Source organism: Coregonus clupeaformis, chromosome 21, assembly GCF_020615455.1.
Source record: "Coregonus clupeaformis isolate EN_2021a chromosome 21, ASM2061545v1, whole genome shotgun sequence".
NCBI lineage: Eukaryota > Metazoa > Chordata > Actinopteri > Salmoniformes > Salmonidae > Coregonus > Coregonus clupeaformis.
The window spans coordinates 39,528,385-39,550,186 of NC_059212.1; the positions used below are offsets into that span (position 1 = coordinate 39,528,385).

Consider the following 21,802-nt stretch of genomic DNA (forward strand, 5'->3'; position numbering starts at 1 on the left):
GGGGCTGGAGGCGCTCTCTCTCTGCCAGTTTGGCTGCCGTTCTAAAAGCCGGGGAGGGCTGAGAGGCAGTTTAGGTATGGCGGATGCAGAAAATGTGTGTGTAAGGGAGTGGGTGAGGTGAATATTTTGGATAAGGGAGCATTCCTGATAGTGAGTGGGGAAAGGTTTGGATATGGTTGGGTGACATGGTTACTTGCGTAGGTGGGCTTGGGTTTAGAAGGGGCAAAAGGTCTGAAATAGGTGTGTGTTCTTCAGGGACAATAGGCAGACTACGGCGTGGCAGTCTGGTAAGAGGTGGTAATGTGGGGGGGGGGGGCAGTACTTACCGAAGAGGGCAGGCCAGGGGGAACTTTCCTGATCTTTTTTGGCTGGGCATCTGAGGAGACACACACAGTGAGTACATAGATGAAACAACAGAGTTATGAAAGCAGTGTTAACAGTTCTGGAATATCGATGAATGGGTTCATTCATGCTGTGAATGGGTTCATTCATGCTGTCCATTAGGTAAGCACTGTGCTGGTAGGAATATCTGTCTTTATTGGCCCTTATAAATGCCTTAATCAAACGTAATCTAATCTTATCTTATCCAACCAGTGTGTTTATGCAACGGTCTCACCCCACCGCTCCTCCCATTGAACCCCTGGCTGGTTTAGAAGAAGTGAGATTTCTCTGGTTCTTATTTTAAACCTCAGTAGGAGAAGTGAGGGTAATCATAGTTGTACACCAGAATAAAGAGCAACTCCTTCCCATAGTAATAATATTAGTGGAGTGGATATGGTTGTGAATTCCATGTGATTTTACAAGGACCTACCAATTAGGCGACACTATGCATTGTTTCATGTATAACTTCAGAGAATAACACCAAATTCAACTGCAGTAAGCATTAGCAGTAGAAATAGAATTGTAATTCCAGGGAAGTAAGCTAATTTAAAAAAAAGACCCCAATATGACCTGCAGGAAACACCATGGACCACTGCTTTACATTGGAACGTCAGGTCTATCTAGTCTAATTCTGTGCTCCATCTTCCTTGCATTCTATGGGATAATATTCAGTGGTTTATGTCCTTACCCATGCTCTCCTGGATGGGTCTCCTGCGAGGGTTGAACTGGGAGGGGTAGAACTGGGAGCCTGACTTCAGACCCGAGGGGGACAGGGCATCAGGAGTGGGCATGGGCATCTCACTGGGCATAAAGCCCGGCTACACAGGAGGAGAGAAGACGAGGTCAGTCACACAAATATTGCTAGAGACAGTAGAGTAATGTTGAGAGAGGATGAGCGGAGGATGAGAGGATGAGCGGAGGAGGAGAGGAGGGAGAGAGGATGAGTAGGATGGGGGGGAGGAGGGAGAGAGGATGAGTAGGATGGAGAGAGGAGGGAGAGAGGATGAGGGGAGGAGGGAGAGAGGAGGAGGGGAGGATGGAGAGAGGATGAGTAGGATGGGGGGAGGAGGGAGAGAAGATTCACAATAAAATGATTCAGCGGAAGAGACCGCAGCTACAAATGGGAGAACTAGTCACAAGAGGGGGAAACAGAACAACCATTTGACAAGTTGGAAGGGAAGCGACATCAAGTGGTGTCTGATTTTACCTGCGCTCCAAAAGAAGAGTAGGGTCCTCGCTCAGCTTTGCCTGTAAAAACAGATAGAGGGACAATCAGGGCAGGACCCCATAAAACCTTTAAGGCTGTTACACTCATCTCCAGCACATTAACAACCCATCTGGGCTGTTCCCCTTTCTCCAGTTGGGCGGCCCTTATCTGCCACCCGCCGTGTGAGGTGCTCTATATGAAGGGTTGTATTTAGGAATTTAGACAGGAGCTCATTATAGAGGGTCTGGGGGTAATTAAAGCCCAACCCCCATCTCTGCTCTCTTCTGACAGCTCAGAGACACACAAACATGCTATAGGCCACACTAATCCCTTGGGAGAGGTTTGTTTGTGCTTGGGTGCTCCTAAACCCCCCCCCCCTAAACCCCCTGTCACGTGTACACTCCCCTTGTCACCAACTTCCTACACACATTGAATGCCCCGAAGAGGTAATTCATATCACTCATATACAGTAACAATAGTTGAAGTCATCTCGCACGCACACACACAGGAGCACACGGATGGGCGCAAGAGCACGCACATGCGCACACACACGTTAATACACCCTCTGTGTCCTCAGACAAATTCCACATGCAACTCCATTCAATTTGCTCAATCTGCTCCCCTGATGACGCATCATAATGCAGTCCCTTCTCCTGGTCATTGATTGTAAATACAGGGAGGCTTACTGCAGCTCACAAAGCCACACGACAGGACCACAGGGACCTGTTAAATGTGTTTACTTTGTCATGATGGGGATGTCCAATCAGCTGAGCGTAATGAAATGGAGGGTTGGGGAAAGAGAACCTGTTCCAGATACAAGGTCTAAATCACTGGCCAGGATGGAGGAAATATATTCAGGTTTCCTTACCCACAATCCCTGAGCCGAACATAGGGGTGGAAGCCAGGCATTCATGCTCATTGTAATGAGTTCCTTCACCATAACCCTGGAGGGAGAGAAAGACAGACGGGGAAGAGAGATAATATGAAGATTTTAAATAAATTGCTGTGTCTTAAAACTGATTGACCATCTACAACCAAAACACACTGCGCCTGCGAGCTCTTTGGGCTAATCTATGTTACGTCCAGATAAGACTAGTCATATGGATTAGTAATATCTCCAGTGGATGATAGTGATATTGATTAGTAATATCTCCAGTGGACGATATCAGTTATATTGATTAGTAATATCTCCAGTGGTCGATAGTGATATTAGTAATATGCATGGTGTAAGAACATGTCCATGCTGATACACTACGTGACCAAAGGTATGTGGACACCTGTTCGTCTAACATCTCATTCCAGAATCATGGGCATTAATATGGAGTTGGTCCCCCTTTGCTGCTATAACAGCCTCCACTCTTCTAGGAAGGCTTTCCACTAGATGTTGGAACATTGCTCTGTGGACTTGCTTCCATTCAGCCACAAGAGAATTAGTGAGGTCGGGCACTGATGTTGGGCGATTAGGCCTGGCTCGCAGTCAGCGTTCCAATTCATCCCAAAGGGGGTTTGATGGGGTTGAGGTCAGGGCTCTGTGCAGGCCAGTCAAGTTCTTCCACACCGATCACGACAAACAATTTCGGTATGGACCTTGCTTTGTGCACGAGTACATTGTCATGCTGAAACAGGAAAGGGCTTTCCCCAAACTGTTGCCACAAAGTTGTAAGCACAGGATCGTCTAGAATGTAATTGTATGCTGTAGCGTTAAGATCTCCCTTCACTGGAACTAAGGGGCCTAGCCCGAACCATGAAAAACAGCCCCAGACCATTATTCCTCCTCCACCAAACTTTACAGATGGACCTATGCATTGGGGCAGGTAGCATCCTCCTGGCATCCGCCAAACCTAAATTCGTCCATCGGACTGCCTGATGGTTAAGCTTGATTCATCACTCCAGAGAATGCGTTTCCAATGCTCCAGAGTCCAATGGCGGCGAGCTTTACGCCACTCCAGCCAACGCTTGGCATTGCGAATGGCGATTTAGGCTTGTGTGTGGCTGCTCGGCCATGGAAACCCATTTCATGAAGCTCCCGACAAACAGTTCTTGTGCTGACGTTGCTTCCAGAGGTAGTGAGCGTTGCAACGTGCTTCAGCACTCAGCGGTCCCGTTCTGTGAACTTGTGTGGCCTACCACTTCGCGGCTGAGCCGTTGTTGCTCCTAGACATTTCCACTTCACAATAACAACACTTACAGTTGCCTGGGGCAACTCAAGGAGGGCAGACATTTGATGAACTGACTTGTTGGAAAGGTGGCATCCTATGACGGTGCCATGTTGAAAGTCACTGAGCTCTTCAGTAAGGCCATCCTACTGCCAATGTTTGTCTATGGGTATTGCATGGCTGTGTGCTCGATTTTATACACCTGTAAGCAACGGGTGTGGCTGAAATAGCCGAATCCACTAATTTGAAGGGGTGTCCACATACTTTTGTATATATAGTGTAAGTGTGTACAATGTAGTGTGCAGTGTTCCATTACCCGTCCCTGGTTGAAGGAAGGGCTGTTCTGTTCTCCTGATGCCCAGGGGGTAGAACCACTCCGCTCATCCATACCTAGAACACAGAACACACAGGGTTAGACCTGAGAAGTGCTCAAAGAAACATGGACTAGGAAAGGAGGTAAGTAAAGGAGGTAAGGAAAGGAGGGAGAAAAAAAAGGGACCAAAGACTGTTTATCTTTTGCCCAATTCTAAATAAACCCATTGTCCCCCCGACCCCGACCACCCCCCCCGGAGCATTTGTAGATTTGAGAGGGTTGGAAATGTGTGCGCAATACGCCGAAAATTCCACCTAGCCAATCAAGTTGGATGCATTACCGTAACGTCAATAGCTATCCAATCTTTTCAGAGCCACACTAGTACCTAGGGCATAGGAGGGTGACCAGATCAGGCACTGCTGCTTCCGAACTGTCTGGGAGTGTTCTAAATAACCTTTGGCTGAGCACTGCTACTTCAGCTCCCAGTGACAGCTCTGCCACCGCACTGTCACTTAGTGTGGCTAAGAGCTGTAGGAAGTTTGAATAATTAACACCCAGTATGAGGCTCCTACAATCATCCTCAACATTTGTCATTCTCCCACTCTTCACTCCTTTACATTTTTCCATGGCAACGCATTAGCAGCTAATATCCCCATCCCCGCACATCCCCTTTGCATGACGACAGACTAACGGCTACACAATAACGGAAGGGACACAAGTCATGTAGCCATGTTGTCCCTGGTCAAAGGATTAGCATTGACAAAGGGGAAAGTAGGGAGAGTGATTTTAAAAAGATTGGTGAAGCAGCAATTCCCTCCTCCCTCCTCTCTTACCACTACCCAGCATCTCTGGGGGGAAGCTGTGGCTTAATTGTGGGCTGATTTGCATAATAGTGCATATTAATGAGGTTTTGCTCTATGAATATTCATATTTTTTGTTTTGTTGTCTAATTAAAAAACTGAGAGGGGCGGAGGCGAGCGGGCAGGAAGAAGACGATCAGCCATCGAGGAGAATGATGGGTCCAGAGTGGAGTGAGCTGCTACATCACCGTGACAACTGATCTATAGGAGAGATGCCAGCTGAATGGCAGATGGAGGAGACGAGGGGCTTGTTGCCTCGACGTGATGTCACTCTCCATGTCAAATCAGTAGTGCAGAGGAAATGTACATAGCAGAGACAGAACAGCACACGTAAGGACCAGTCCTTTCCCCTGCTGAAATGACAGTGTTTCTCCTAGTCATTTCTTAAGTGGATCGCAAAGGCGCCAACTGAAGGGATAGTTTACCAGGGACCTCACGATACTTAGGTGCCGATACGATACGCATTATGATTATCACAATTCTACATGTATTGCGATTCGATACTGTGATTTTATTGCGATTCGATGTTCCAAACATATTGCTTACCATATGTCTGCTGCAGAGGGACAAGAGAGAGCCATGATAAAGGTTTTGATCAGTCATTGAAATAAAAGTGCTGAAAACATATTGGCTCCCTATTTGAAAAGATGGACAACAAGCTATGAAGGAAAAATACTGGAGTTTTGGTGCAGGTACAGCCAACTAGCGCAAAAATAATATTGCGACATTGTCAAAGCGATACGATCAAAAATAATATCCCGATATGCAACTATCGATTCCCCTCATCACTGAGTGTACAAAACATTAAGAACACCTGCTCTTTCCATGATAGACTGACCAGGTGAATCCAAGTGAAACCTATGATCCCTTATTGATGTCACTTATTAAATCCACTTCAAATCAGTGTGTAGATAAAGGGGAGGAGACAGGTTAAAGGATTTTAATGCTTCGAGACAATTGAGACATGGATTGTGTATGTGTGTCATTCAGAGGATGAATGGGCAAGACAACATATTTAAGTGCCATTGAACGGGGTATGGTAGTAGCACACCGGAGTGTCAAGAACAGCAACGTTGCTGGGTTTTTCAGACTCAACAGTTTCCTGTGTGTATCAAGAATGGTCCACAACCCAAAGGACATCCAGCCAACTTGACAACTGTGGGAAGCACTGGAGGTGTTCCGAATGTTCATAGTGTTGACTTGAGGAGAATGTGGTGTGGCTTGTGAAGCAGGCATCTGAGGTCCCACCTGGTTTAGCAGGCATCGGAGGTCCCGCCTGGTTTAGCAGGCGTCTGAGGTCCCGCCTGGTTTAGCAGGCATCTGAGGTCCCACCTGGTTTAGCAGGAGGAGACCCGACCAAGACGTCTTCATGTTTGTCTTGGCAGCCCTCGACAGGGTTATGGAGATGGTTAACCCACACAACCTCATGTTTAACGCATCTTGTGGATATCTAGACTGTGGGCTGCGAATACCAAGAATGTCATCAACGGACTCAGTCAGTGATCCAATATCAATATTTGTTTATTTTGCCACAGCTTAGCATTTGTAACTTTTGGCATGTGCTAAACAGCTAGCCTAAAACCACATTTGACTACTTCTACAGCCCACAGTCTAGATATCCACAAGATGCGTTAAACATGAGGTTGTGGGTTAACCATCTCCATAACCCTGTCGAGGGCTGCCAAGACAAACATTATGAGGACGTCTTAGTCTGGTCTCCTCCTGCTAAACCAGGCGGGACCTCAGATGCCTGCTTCACAAGCCACACACCACATTCTCCTCAAGTCAACACTATGAATGGGCGCCTAAAATGGAGTCATCTGAAGAATGTGGAAGACTTTGCATAGCCGCTGGGGTAGGAAATGAACACGGTGGGTATCCGTTACTGCTCTTTAGGAAGACTGACAGGTGCAAAGGAGGGGAGATACAGATCTGAACTGACACCATTGAGATCCACAAAGGCCTGGGGATAATGGAGAGCTCTGCAGGTAGCCAGAACCCCTGGCTATTCATGGATCCACTGGGGAGGGAAGGGTGGACAGGGATTAAGGGGGGGGGGATTTGGAATGCATTGAAGGAAGTGCTCTCCTAGACATTCTGGGGTAAGTAGTAAGTAGCATCACAACTCTTATTGCAAGGTATTTTTTATGGTTGGTCCAGGGATTTGGACTGTATTGAAAAGGTATGGAGGGAAAGTTTATTTGAACCAAGGAGATACAAATATGAAGATAGTTTCACAGCACACAAATGACTCCCATTAAGAGGGGAAGTGAGAAACTGAAGTAAAACATCAAAATAGCTTTCATGCATATTCATTACGATTTCACATTTTTTTATTCCAAATTTTCCTTTAATTAACAGATCTGCTGATTAGTAGATGGAGAGAATAAGTGAGACTCGTCTACGTAGACTCCTTTGTATTGCTCAAACTTCAAATGGCTTCCTCCTACAAGCCGTTACCATGACAGCCTGATATAAGACACTACTACAACAGAGAAAACAACGGAGCTCCTGTCTACAAAACCCTGGTTTCACACAACCATAGAAATAGAATAGGTAGGACCCAGTACTGAACTCCACATTCTAATTCTATGCACTCATTTAAAGTATGAAAAATAAACCAAGAATCTTGACAGTAGTTTGTCTACTATGTTACAAAGCCATTACTGACGACAACAACCCTAAAAAACGAGGCAAGGACCTTACACCTTAACCGCTTTTATGGAGTTTGCCCGCGGGGAAACTTGTGTGTGCATGCGTGCGTACGTCAGGGAATGTCTCAGCACTTTAGCTCAGAGAGCGAGAGGGTTGAGTCAGGCCAGACACATTCACTAGCGAGCCTTCCCTTTAAACCCGGGCCTCGCCTCCCCTTTAAGAGGCTGGTCTATAATTAACACAGGAAGAGATACTGGAAATGAGCAGTCAGTCTGGGTAACTGGCTATGAGGCTACAGGACTAAAACACAGGGAACATGCAGGCACATACACTACCAGTCAAAAGTTTGGACACACCTACTCATTCAAGGGTTTTTCTTTATTTGTACTATTTTCTACATTGTAAAATAATAGTGAAGACATCAAAACTATGACATAACACATATGGAATCATGTAGTAACCCAAAAAAGTGTTAAAACAAATAAAAATATATTTGAGATTCTTCAAAGTAGCCACCCTTTGCCTTGATGACAGCTTTGCACACTTTTGGCAATCTCTCAACCAGCTTCATGAGGTAGTCACCTGGAATGCATTTCAATTAACAGGTGTGCCTTCTTAAAAGCTAATTTGTGGAATTTATTTCCTTCTTAATGCGTTTGAGCCAATCAGTTCTGTTGTGACAAGGTAGGGGTGGTATACAGTAGTATACTCCTGAGTGGCGCAGTGGTCTAAGGCACTGCACCGCAGTGCTAACTGTGCCACTAGAGATCCTGGTTCGAATCCAGGCTCTGTCGCAGCCGGCCGCGACCGGGAGACTCATGGGCGGCGCACAATTGGCCCAGCGTCGTCCAGGGTAGGGGAGGGAATGGCCGGCAGGGATGTAGCTCAGTTGATAGAGCATGGCGTTTGCAATGCCAGGGTTGTGGGTTTGATTCCCACGGGGGGCAAGTATAAATATATATATATTCACTAACTGTAAGTCGCTCTGGATAAGAGCTCTGCTAAATGACTAAAATGTAAATGTAAAATGTACAGAAGAGAGCCCTATTTGGTAAAAGACGAAGTCCATATTATGGCAAGAACAGCTCAAATAAGCAAAGAGAAATGACAGTCCATCATTACTTTAAAGACATGAAGGTCAGTCAATGCGGAACATTTCAAGAACTTTTAAAGTTTCATCAAGTGCAGTCGCAAAAACCATCAAGCGCTATGATGAAACTGGCTCTCATGAGGACCGCCACAGGAAAGGAAGACCCAGAGTTACCTCTGCTGTAGAGGATAAGTTCATTAGAGTTACCAGCCTCAGAAACTGCAGCCCAAATAAATGCTTCACAGAGTTCAAGTAACAGACACATTTCAACATCAACTGTTCAGAGGAGACTGCGTGAATCAGGCCTTCATGGTCGAATTGCTGCAAAGAAACCACTACTAAAGGACACCAACAAAAGAAGAGACTTGCTTGGGACAAGAAACACGAGCAATTGACATTAGACCGGTGGAAATCTGTCCTTTGGTCTGATGAGTCCAAATTTGAGATTTGTGGTTCCAACCGCCTTGTCTTTGTGAGACGCAGAGTAGGTGAACGGATGATCTCCACGTGTGGTTCCCACCGTGAAGCATGGAGGAGGTGGTGTGATGGTGCTTTGCTGGTGACACTGTTGTTGATTTATTTAGAATTCAAGGCAACCTTAACCAGCATGGCTACCACAGCATTCTGCAGCGATACGCCATCCCATCTGGTTTGCGCTTAGTGGGACTATCATTTGTTTTTCAAAATGACAATGACCCAAAACACACCTCTAGGCTGTGTAAGGGCTATTTGACCAAGGAGAGTGATGGAGTGCTGCATTAGATGACCTGGCCTCCACAATCACCTAACCTCAACCCAATTGAGATGGTTTGGGATGAGTTGGACCGCAGAGTGAAGGAAAAGCAGCCAACAAGTACTCAGCATATGTGGGAACTCCTTCAAGACTGTTGGAAAAGCATTCCAGGTGAAGCTGGTTGAGAGAATGCCAGTGTGCCAAGCAGTCATCAAGGCAAAGGGTGGCTACTTTGAAGAATCTAAAATATATTTTGATTTGTTTAACACTTTTTTGGTTACTACATGATTACATATGTGTTATTTCATAGCTTTGATGTCTTCACTATTATTCTACAATGTAGAAAATAGTAAAAATAAAGTAAAACCCTTGAATGAGTAGGTGTGTCCAATCTTTTGACTGGTACTGTACATGTACACACTTATTGGTGTACTGTCTACACTTTCTTCCTTCTCATGTATGACAGAAATGTGAGTCACCCAGACACAATGCATAATGACTAATAAGTATTAAGGACTGTGATTGTGATTTAAGGAATGTCTAGAATGGAAATGCAACAGTATCTTGTGTGTGATGCGTCTGAAATGATTCATAAGAGCCGGTGTTACGATGCCAAGAGGACAATATTAAACACCAATTTGACATTACAAACTTCAACATGATTAGGCATGGTAGTTTTCATATTTAATTATTTTTGAATCATTGAAGTTAGAAGCTACAAGCATTAAGCTAAATCCTTCATAAAATGCTGACCTTAGTAGTGGGCTCAACGCAACTGGAATGCCTCTTTATATTCTGGACGATGTATGTTATGTTTAAAGCTCTGTGGTTTGATCAGTCTGACAGAGTATGCCTCTAAACCACACAAGGAATCCAATTCATACGCAAATCTGATCAAGTTACTAAATGACCAATTCCATTTCCATTCACATTAAGGAAAGTTCCTAAAGAACAGAAAGTTATTGCAAAACACGTACTCTCCTCTTCTGCATTTAGCCGAAGCCAGGGTTTAAAAATACCAGCTCAGATTCTCAGTTTCTGGTTGCCAGTAAATGAAACTTGGTTGGAAGTTAGGTGGCACCTCAAGGGAATCGCACATACCCACCTAATGTCAGAGAGAACCAGTGATGCATGACAACAGTTCCTACAGGGAGAAGTATGTCCTTGACACAGATCAATGATCAGTTTACCCCTCCCACAAAACTGACCTTAGACCAGTATCCAGGGTCAGGGCAAATTCATCCTAATCCATGAGTCCTTGACAATATATGGCAGCCATTTTACACCTGACAGGGATGAGCCTGAGCATCAGAGAAAACAGCTAATCTAAATCAAATCTATATAAAAAGGCAAGGCAGAGAAGATACTAACCAATGGTACCAAGGAGAAGGTATGGCAGAGAGATCCAGAACCTTCCCTCAGAAAGCCTCCTCATCCTCATTGTGAGAAGATGGGTGGAGGGGTTCCTGAGTGAAATCATACACTGGGCCACATATGTTGCCTGCCTATCCAGTTCTCGATCAGCGGCCAATACCCTTTGTCTGGGCCTCTAATGAGCATTGTGGAGACCTGGGCTGAGGGCTGCAAAACAATGCCAGGAGCAGCAGTTGGATTGAGAACAGTAACGACCTCCTTTTGTAAACATGTACCTTTTGTCGCTACAGAAGATCTAAGTGGCCCTCAAGCTGTAGTTTGGGTCCCTGGCCTCAACCCTGCCCGTCCTTTTCCTCTTATTTCTGCTACTTCAATATCTTGTTTCTTTTCAGCTCCGAGCTGAAAATACCTACAGCAACGGATCAGAGGTAGGAGGAGGGCGAATGAAGGTGGTGGAGAAGAGAGGATGAGGGCAGTGGTCTAAGGCACTGCATCGCAGTGCTAGCTGTGCCACTAGAGATCCTGGTTCCAATCCAGGCTCTGTCGTAGCCGGCCGCGACCGGGAGACCCATGGGGCGGCGCACAATTGGCCCAGCGTCGTCCAGGGTAGGGGAGGGAATGGCCGGCAGGGATGTAGCTCAGTTGGTAGAGCATGGCATTTGCAACGCCAGGGTTGTGGGTTCGATTCCAGTATAAAAAATAAAAATGTATGCACTCACTAACTGTAAGTCGCTCTGGATAAGAGCGTCTGCTAAATGACTAAAATGTAAATGTATGATTGGGGGGTTGAAGGAAGGTGGTTTGAGGCCGAGACAGAGAGGACGTTAGTTGGATGTGGAGCATGGTTATTGTGTTCATCTTGGATGGTTGTCAACAAGAGGAGATGGGGCCTATCAAGAGAGGGTGGTTGGTTAGTTAGTTGGCCTATCGAGGGATGGTGGTTGGTTAGTTGGGGGTGAGGAGGAGCAAAGAATAGCGGAAATAGTTTTTCTTCCACAGGGTGAGAGGTGGGGGGTTGGATAGCTAATCAAATGGCTACCCGGACTATTTGCATTGTCCCCCCACCCCCTCTTTTTACGCTGCTGCTACTCTGTTTATTATCTATGCATAGTCACTTTACCTCTACCCACATGTACATATTACCTCAATTACCTCGACTAACCTGTACCCCCGCACATTGACTCTGTACCGGTACCCCCTGTATATAGCCTCGCTACTGTTATGTTATTTTACTGCTGCTCTTTAAATAATTTTTTTTTTTTTTTTTTTTACTTAACACTTATTTTTCTTAAAACTGCATTGTTGGTTAAGGGCTTGTAAGTAAGCATTTCACTGTAAGGTCTACACCTGTTGTATTCGGCGCATGGGACAAATACTATTTGATTTGAATAGGGTCATTTCCCATCACCCCTCCGGTCTTTACACCCTCAGTAGAGCATGATGGAGAGGGAGGGGACACCTGGAGGGGGAAGGGGGGGGGGGACTGGTTCAGTCTCCTTTTTAACTAGCTTCTTTCCCTCATGAACTTTCCTTTATGATCAATGATCTAGCAGGACAAGACAGGTGGAAGCAATATGGTGGAATACTATCCAATCCTTTGAACTCTCAATGGTAATGAAGGACAGCATGCCATTTTAGCGTATTTGGAGAATTGATACAGCTACTGGGAGTGGACTCCACAGACAGCACGCCCAACGGGGGCAGTAGGGGGGATGGAGGGGTCAGAGGTGGGACAGTGAGAGGGTTCTAGGAAGAAGAAGTGTTGTTAGGGTTGTAATAGCCCATCGCTGTAATGCTGTTCCTTTAATAACCCTCAAATCAATTTCCGCAGCCCCACGGAAATTTAATAATAATAAAATATCCCCATAAAAATGTGTGTTTAAGATAGATATGCGTTTTTGTTGTTGTTGCATGGGCTGATTCTCAAACCACCAAATACGCCAATATCGGCCTTCCGCATCTGCGGTGAAAGGTGGAAGAGCTACAGCGGTGTTTGTCAGACCACGAGACATCCCTAAAATCGGTCTGCTCACAAAAACGTCTGTAGCGTCCGAACGGTTTGGCCTAAAAACTATTATGACCCCTTTATGGAAAGGTGAGACTCTCACGAACAGCACCTTCAGAAAATGTTCAACATCTTGTTGTGTGACAGCCTGAATATAACATGTATTAAATTGAGATTGTGTGACTGATCTACACATAATACCCTCCTAAATAAATTCAGGAGTAATCATTTGCTTAACAAGTCACAATAACTGCATGGACTCACAGTGTACAATGGTGTTTAACATGATTTTTGAATGACTACCCCATCTCTGTACCCCACACATACAATTATCTGTAAGGTCCCTCAGTCGATTAGTGTATTTCAATAACCAAAAAAATAAATACATTTGGCCAACAGACTATTCTGACCCCTCTATGGAAAGGTGAGTCTCTCACAAACATGTCGGTTGTTTTGCTCTAGAACGCCCACAAGCCTCACCTGAACATAGCCCGGTACCAGTTTTAAAAATGAATGGAAGTATATATGGAAGTAGTTTGGTGCCAAAAAATAAATAAAGGGGTTAAAAAAGTATAGTTTCCTGTTCTTTCTCATCTCTCTCAGATATAGGAGACACTTCAAAACAACCTTCCTTTTGATTAATTTTTTTAAAACTATTTTTCCTTGTATGAATCTGTTATTCAATGTGTTTCTATAGGCTAACAGCAGTAAGGCCAAATTCAATGTTTCATCAAATAATTGATACCTAAAGGGGTTCTAAAATTCAAAATCAAAAAGCTAAATGATCCTTTGTATGACCATCTTAAAACAATTCCATATGTTATCTTAGTTGAACCCCCCACCAGGCTTAGAGGGTTAAGAGATATATAGGGGACCATCGCCAAGCAACAACTGGAGCAGCTTCAGCTCATAAGTAGAGGAAAGGTGGACGTCGACCAATTCAGATCATATTGGTCACATATGAAGAACATGTCGCTAATAACGCTGTTGTACCATCACCAAGGTCACTCGAAGACCATCTTGACTGAAATTATTAAATGCTTGTACCATCCTTAGGCTTTATAAAAATTGGGAGCCGCAAACTGTCAGTGGACATTGACTTTATTTTTTGTATTAAAACCAAAGGGCTGGTCTTACCGGTGCCTCCGAACTGGCTGCTGGCTAGAGTGGTGGGCCTGTTCTTCCCATTCAACACCGGCGGTGCAAACATCTGAAACGGAGACAGACAGGGTCAAAAACATTCAAACTGTCCTGAAGTCTTTTAAAAAACTAGCACAAGTCTCCTTTCGCTGTCTAAGTTTTGGGAAATGTCTGCCCTGTGGCTAAACACTTCATCATTAGTCATCATCTTCACTAGACTACAGGAACCCAAGCTGCTCTCTTAATAGACAAAGTACATTAACTGTTATATTACACCTCTGTGGTGTTACATTGTTTGGTGCTAGGCGCCAATTTAACCTATTTAGTCATTCTCAGTTACAACAGACTCCAGCAGCTGTCAACTGTGGGAAGCAATCTAAACATGCCAAGCTTGGGCTGACTCATTGATGCGAGTGACTCACAACAACTGCCCGATGGCAACAGACTGATTGATACCGTGCTATTCTTCAGTTTATGTACCAATCCATTATCTCAAATAATACAACAAAGCCCATGCACTCAAGTGCTCAACCACTTTCCTTTGTTATAGTAACAAAACAACATTTTGATTCAAACGGATCTTTGGCATGTCTATCTTGATGTGTTTGTAGAGAAACACTATTGTTTATACAATAAAAAGCATAGGTTGAAGCAATTCAGTTTTTGCCGTCCATCCCTTTATAAGAGAGATTATGTGTATTTGACTACAAACAACCTATTACCTTCTTGAAGGAAGTGTTCTGAACAAAGATAGTCTAGCATTATGGTCAAACATATTCAAAGATGTTGTAGGGCTGTTGACAGCCAAGATGTCTTACCGCGCTGAAATCCAGCAGGTCGCTAAGCTCCTTGTCTGTCCCCACTGTAGCCATTCTCTGCTGCTGTTCCTTAGGCCCTCACAGTCTCAGCAACTGACTAGGGAGAGCGGAGAGGACTGTTATTTTGTGGGATAACAGTCAAATTGGCAATGTCTGGATTAAGGTACAAATAGTTGAAATAGACAGAAGACAAGAGAATCAGTGTGACAAAAGCATGAAGTCAAATCCTACTCGATTGATTCACGTGTAAATGGTGCATTTTCTGCTTCATGATTCAAATCCACCAAAAAAATTGCTTATTCAGACAACAATATTTCTCTATACTAACAACATACTTGATTGCAACTCCTTTTTTACTGTGTGGTTTGGTTAGACCTCTATTTGGAATGGATACACCACATTACAATATCCCTTGGCAGAACATCACTGTACATTTGGGAGCGCATGTAGGAAGTGTTTCTCGTGATAAGAGACCTTGTCTGAGACCTGAAGACTCAAGTTTGCTCCCTGAGCAAACAAGGGGCTCCCATGAATAGGCTTTAGCTCAGTGGGCTAAAACTGTCTTTATGCGAAGGTGTATCCGGTCGGTTTGATACCGAGTCGGCCACATTAAATGCATAGAATCTCATTACGTCATGATGTAAATATAATCTGCATTGAGTCATCGTGATGTAACACACAAATCACCACTTACACACATCCTTCAAAGGTCATAAAGGGGATAGCATGGCACAAATACAGCATTTACATTTTAGTCATTTAGCAGACGCTCTTATCCAGAGCGACTTACAGTTAGTGCATTAATCTTAAGATAGCTATGTGGTTCTCCCACATAGCTATATAGCCTGCTAGTTATTTCACTGTTACCAGTTTTCCTCCCGTTACTGAATTAGATGGTGCAAATATTTCCCATTCATTTAAGATTGTGGCCTGCAGATTTGTGCTACATTGCTTAATCTATAAAACAGGTGGCGTGGAATCACTTTTGAGGTACAGAAACCACTGACAAACTTACACTCTGGGATGAACTACTACAGTATTGCATCAATCATTGGGTAATACAGATTGAGAGCCTTTATCAGAAATCGATTGTTACATGAATTCTGGGCTTTCCCTGTCCTAGCCCATACCATTTACATTACATTTTAGTCATTTAGCAGACGGTCTTATCCAGAGCGACTTACAGTTAGTGAGTGCATACGTTTTCATACTGGCCCCCCGTGGGAATCGAACCCACAACCCTGGCGTTGCAAGCGCCATGCTCTACCAACTGAGCTACAGGAGACCATACCAGCCACGCTAACTGGAGTATAACCTCTGGTTACACCACAAGGCCAATACTCGCCTTTGTCCTCCCTGCTGGCTGCCTCGGCAACCTCAGAAACCAACCTGTTGGAAGAGAATTTCTCACCAACAAGCCACAGCATCAAAGGCTATTACATACGGTATGAAATGTCTCATCATTATCATCAGTAACCCTCGATACTTATAAAAAACAAACCTAGTTATTTTCTGTTTCACAACCTTTTCCTGTTTGCACCTGATGAACACAACTCAGGTCTCAAGTACCTTTCTCATAAACTTCAGAGTTTCCAGGGTAAATGTGGCAAGACATCAATGTAGAGATTACTCACAAAAACATAAAAATATGATTTTGGGGATTTTCTGAACTGGTATTTAATCCAAAGATTGACATATTTTTAACATTTGTATCTAATAGCATAATTGAGAAATAATTAAATCGGTTGGCATATTTATGACATTGTGGCCTTACCCAGGCCTCCTTTATCTGCAAGTTCTACAAAGCAAACATTGACATCATATGAAGCTTTACCGCTTGCTCTGTAATATGTGTTGTATTTTGATTTCAATAACAATGTTCTTACATTAATTTATGAATTTAGAAAAATATAAACATGAATATTGAAAACACCCCATTTTTGATTTGGCAAATGTTGTAATATATTGTTGAACATAATATACTCTACGGGCATATCAAAGTCCCAGAGTGGGATCTGCTACTTTTAGCATTATGATCCAATTTGTAAGCATTACCAACAGAGTGAATGTGAAAATGTATTCAAAATGGTTACCCTGCTGGTGATTTGCAGGATGCAAGTAAAAGGAGGGTTGTGATTGGTTACATTGCCAACTATGCCAATGTCTCTGTATAAAATGGGCAGTTACTTTAAAACTAGCAGAGATCCCACTCTGGGACTTTGATATGCCTGTAGTAGAGTATGTTATGTTCAACAATATATTGAACAATCTACCAAATAATGTTTTTTATATATATTTGTCCATATTCATAAATTGATGTAAGAAATGTTTTGAAATCAAAATACAACTCATATTTCAAAGCAAGCGGAGCAAAGCTTCATATGACACCAATTCGTGCCTTGTAGCACTTACAAATAAAACATGATGGAGTCTTAAAGGAGGCCTGGGTAAGGCCAACATGTAATAACCTCCTGAGACCCTGTAATTAATTGTTGTCCTCTCTTATGGACATTCATTTTGGTCCATATCTCTAATGCTATACATGCCACTACGTTAGGTCCTGTTGTACCTTTGAGAGGATATTCTGGCTTTTTAATATAATAATAAATGCCATTTAGCAGACGCTTTTATCCAAAGAGACTTAGTCATGCGTGCATTTTTACGTAGCCTCTGGATCTAACCCACTATTGTGGCGTTGCAAACATCATGCTCTTCCCACTGAGCTACAGAGGACTACAATATCACGTGAGGGGGTGTCACCCTGATAAAAATAAAATAAATCTGGTTCTTCAAAATGGCTACCATCACAACTGGCACATTATGTAAATGTCTATAATTGTGTAATTATATTCAAATTGTTTCTAATAGGTAAATTTCTCAGGAAAAGTTGTGAGTTTTCAGAGGAGTGTAATCATTTTTCCCACATTAAATAAGAGCTTGTTAATACATGTCCTCTGTAGTGGCCATCAGGATGCGCTAACTATGTTAGCGCATTTACTATCAACAGAGTCATAATGGCTACTACAGTGCACATACAAAAACATGTTTTATATTTGTAACATGTTTTTTTCACCCCAAACACACACAAATGCTGGGTCACAGGAGAATAAATATGCCAACTTAATTTATTATTTCTCAATTATGCTTTTAGATACAAATGTCAAATATATGTCAACAATCCTTTCTCCAAAATACCATTCTATGGATTAAATGTCATGATATACAAATCCTGCTCTTTTTTTGTCCTGGTTTCGTGAGGATTCACCCTGTAGTAACTTAAGGTTTAAGCTACCAAATCTATGTGTTCCATAATCAACCTACACCATCATTGAAGTTATGAACAGCTCAGGCATCGACATGCACCGGGTTCTGGTTTTGTGTGAATGGATTGATAGATTTCAGACATATCAATAGAGCAAGAGTGAGTGACCAATGTGTGCTGAACAGTGTTGTTGGTGATGGCGTTTGGATTTATTATGTATCCCCACTACTCTTCCTGGGGTCCAGCAAAATTAAGGCAGTAATACAATTTAAAACATTACAATACATTCACAACACACTGTGTGCCCTCAGGCCCCTACTCCACCACTACAATTAGTGCTCAAATCTGACAGCTGAACCGTGAGGAGGACAATTATTGTTTTAGGAACGTAGCCCCCCGCCCACCCCCCCCCCCCTCCCAAAAAAAAAGGCTATAAACTTCTACATATGCTACACAGCAAAAGACAAGGAATTGTGTTTTTTGTAATTTGTTACAGGCTGTTAAGGACACATAAATGTGGCTCATTTGGCTAATATCCCTCATTTCTTGATGGCGCTGGCTGTGCCAGGTCAGATCTGAATGCACATGGATGTCCGGTAAATTTCTCAAATGTCTGGGAAATTAAAATCTTCCGTCATGTTGTCCGGCGCCAAATTTTCTGAAATGGCACATTGTTTTTATGAAGAATTTAGAATATTTGCATGAAAATCTGTCGCCAATTGGATGGAAACCTTGCTAGTGCGCTAGTCCAGTGTCACTTAGATTATGCCTGCACATCATGGTATAACAGCAGCCCCAAACAGAATAAGCTACCAGCCAAACAAGCTTGGAAGAATTGGACTTAAACTCCCCCCTCATCTGGAGGTTGAGCATTTTTTCATCCATCTCTGTAATGTGTCTGTCATTGTATTCATGTAAAAAAAAAAAATAGGGACCACAATGGAAATAAATCCAACTTTATTGTGCAATTCCGGTCACTTGAATAAAAATCAATCAATCCAAACTGTGCAGTGGCCAATTGATGAATGGAAAGAGACATCTGTTACAAAACACCAAAAAGTTTAACGACATTCAGAGATTGTCAAGCCAAGCCTTCGATACTGGGTAAGCCTACAAAGCAGGGAGGGGTGTATTTTCTGTTTGTCGAGATTGACAATCTATTTATTGTGATGTTGAAAACGCAAACCATGATATTGAAGTGCCCGAAGTCGATATGCTTTGTTTTTGGTTGTGTGGTGCATTGGCACAGAAACCTGTGGGTGGAAAATAAGTTGCATATATTTTATATAATTAGAAATATGTCATCAAAATATTGAACATCTGATTTCCCCCTAGCTGATCATTGTCTGCAGCCGGCTCTGATCGTATTGTAATGAAACAGGGAGGGAGAGTGAGCTCGTCTACGGTGGTCGCCAAACCCCCAACCTTCTGGCCCGTAGCCCTGCGTGGCATCGACTGCGCCACAAAAGCATGCTGAAGTGACTGTCGATATACACATTTATAAACACAGGGTCACTAATTATTGTTATTTGTGGCTGTAAACATTATTTTGGGTTAATTCTATGGGGGGGTGCATTTGTAACGTTGGGGGGGGGGGGGGTGCATTATTTTATGACACCTTGAGTTGGGCCAGCCCCTCCCCTCCAGTAAATATCGATCTGACCCTTAGAATAACAATCATTACGTTTTTAAAGGGACATGACTATAGTATATGGAGCACACTGAAGCATGCATTTCTATTGAAGATGAATGTATTATGTTCTTGTTGGTTGGTTCCGAAAGTGAAGTTGCAGCAGACTTTCAATAGTTGCCTGACATTTCTCTGGATGTCCCATTCCCAAAAAGATACCCTGCTTCCTCCCTGAAATCGAAGTTCCATACACAACCCCCCCCCCCCAAATCTTCCGGCCCTCTCCTTCGGAGAATGTAAATAGTTTTTGCGGATTGTGAAGGACTCCCCAGAGTGCAGGTTTTACCATAACAACAACGAACGCGTTATGTCAACACAGACTATTGCGTCAAATTATTGTTCAATTCGTACTTTTTAGATGGGTGAGAAACCTGTTGTTAAGTAGCTTTCGAATACACTTAATAACAAAGAGTCAGGCCCTGGCAAAGTTTGTGATGAAGGCTAGAACAAAGGAGTAACGTTAAGCGTCGCTCTCCTTGGGTATGAAATTCTACGGCCTATGATGAAAAAACGCCGTAACAATTTCAGAACCGTGCTTAAAGAATTTACACATGTAAATATATATGTAAATATACACACATATATACATATATATGTTCAAGGGGTTCAAAGCCGGGGGGGGGGGGTTTCCTGCCAAATGCGAAATAAACAGTGGAAAATGTTCAGCATATAACTGGGAATTGAGAGAAATTTTAACATTTATTTCATAATACACATAAGACGTACAACAAACATCAAACAACCTATTTGACCCATAAACCTGAGACATGCGTGTCTTTCTGGGCGCAACTTTCCTCTGCACCACGAAGTTTTCCTCTAAATATTTAACAAAAGTTTTGAACCTTTTAAAACAAATTTTGGTTTGTTATTCAATCTAATATTAATACAGACATGGCAGTAATATCACTGCGAGAATTTAGCCTTTCGAACGGGCATGTTAGGTTACTTTTAAACTTGACAATGTTGCCCAAAGTGAACAAAGAAGTATTTTCCCACAAGGCTGCAAGTACTGCCCAACTGCTGCACGCTCACTCCCATTGCCCAGGCAGGACAAAAACTCAAGACCCCACTTTCTCCGGCCGTGCTACTCACACAACTCAAAATTATTTTCTAAAGTTGCACAATGCCCCTGCAAAACATATGCCGGGCAAAATCATAATTTCATTCACAAATGTACTGCGTGTGATGAGGTATATTTACCTTTCAGTAACCTCTATTCAATTATGTGGCATCCAACAGGAAAAAATGAACGCTTGGAGTAGATAGAAAAACATAAAGTTGGGGATAGATTCCCTCTCCGTGCTCCGGACTGTAGACGAAGACCGAACGACGATATCGTGTGTTCTACCAATTCTATACAATTCACTTCACGAAAATGAAACAATGTTTCAAAATAGAATCATAACTCGTGTGATATCTCATGCGATTCTTTTAGTTGCTACAATTGTAACCATTTCATCTTCAGAGTAGACATTTTAACAGCCTCCACATTGTCGGTTCCAAAAGAGTATCCCTCCGCGGCGTACGAGAACGTTAAATGACCAGCGGTGTCCTATTTCAAACGCCCTACAACCAGACACACATTTTTGATAACCATCCAGTAACAAATTGATATGGAGATCAACTCAAATACTGTACAGCATCAGTGTTATTGTCGTTGCATTAAAATATCATTTTTTTTTTTATCGCAAACCATGAGAACTACGTTGATTTGCGGAGGGAGACCTCGGAAAAATGAAGAGTGACAGACCAGAAACAGTGCGAGATGGAATGATAATAGGCTACCGCAGACGCACAACCAATGGTATGCCACGAAAATCTGATTGACAGCAAGAAGGCCCAAATATATATCGACAGTATTCGTTGGGCCTGCCTCCAATGTTACCCCATCAAGTATCGGCCAAGGACAGCATTTTATTAGTGTTTTTAACAGCAATAACGGTGCATAAATGGATGATGCAGTTATTGGTGAAGGCTATTATTAAACTTGAAAACTATAGCAAAATATGCATCCTCATATTAGGTACAACAAGAAGCAACACATAGCTATTTGCACAGGGCCTATACAATTCAGTCGAATAATTCTGTAAAAAACCTTAGGTAATGTTGGTGTTTAGG

At 43.0% G+C, this 21,802-nt stretch overlaps 1 protein-coding gene across 3 annotated transcripts in view; it reads right to left on the reverse strand.

The window, feature by feature from the left end:
• Positions 1–21,399, reverse strand: part of tcf3a (transcription factor 3a) — a 40,295-nt gene extending 18,896 nt beyond the window's left edge. For all 3 annotated transcript variants that reach the window (XM_041842637.2, XM_041842635.2, XM_041842638.2), the window contains exons 1-8: positions 20,885–21,399; positions 14,733–14,829; positions 13,912–13,984; positions 4,061–4,134; positions 2,457–2,532; positions 1,589–1,629; positions 1,070–1,199; positions 327–376 (exon numbers count right to left, since the gene is read on the reverse strand). In XM_041842637.2, coding sequence (XP_041698571.1) covers positions 327–376; positions 1,070–1,199; positions 1,589–1,629; positions 2,457–2,532; positions 4,061–4,134; positions 13,912–13,984; positions 14,733–14,786 — 498 coding nt within the window. In that variant the 5' untranslated portion in view covers positions 14,787–14,829; positions 20,885–21,399. The remainder of the gene's footprint in view (positions 1–326; positions 377–1,069; positions 1,200–1,588; positions 1,630–2,456; positions 2,533–4,060; positions 4,135–13,911; positions 13,985–14,732; positions 14,830–20,884) is intronic.
• Between the last annotated feature and the right edge of the window lie 403 nt (positions 21,400–21,802).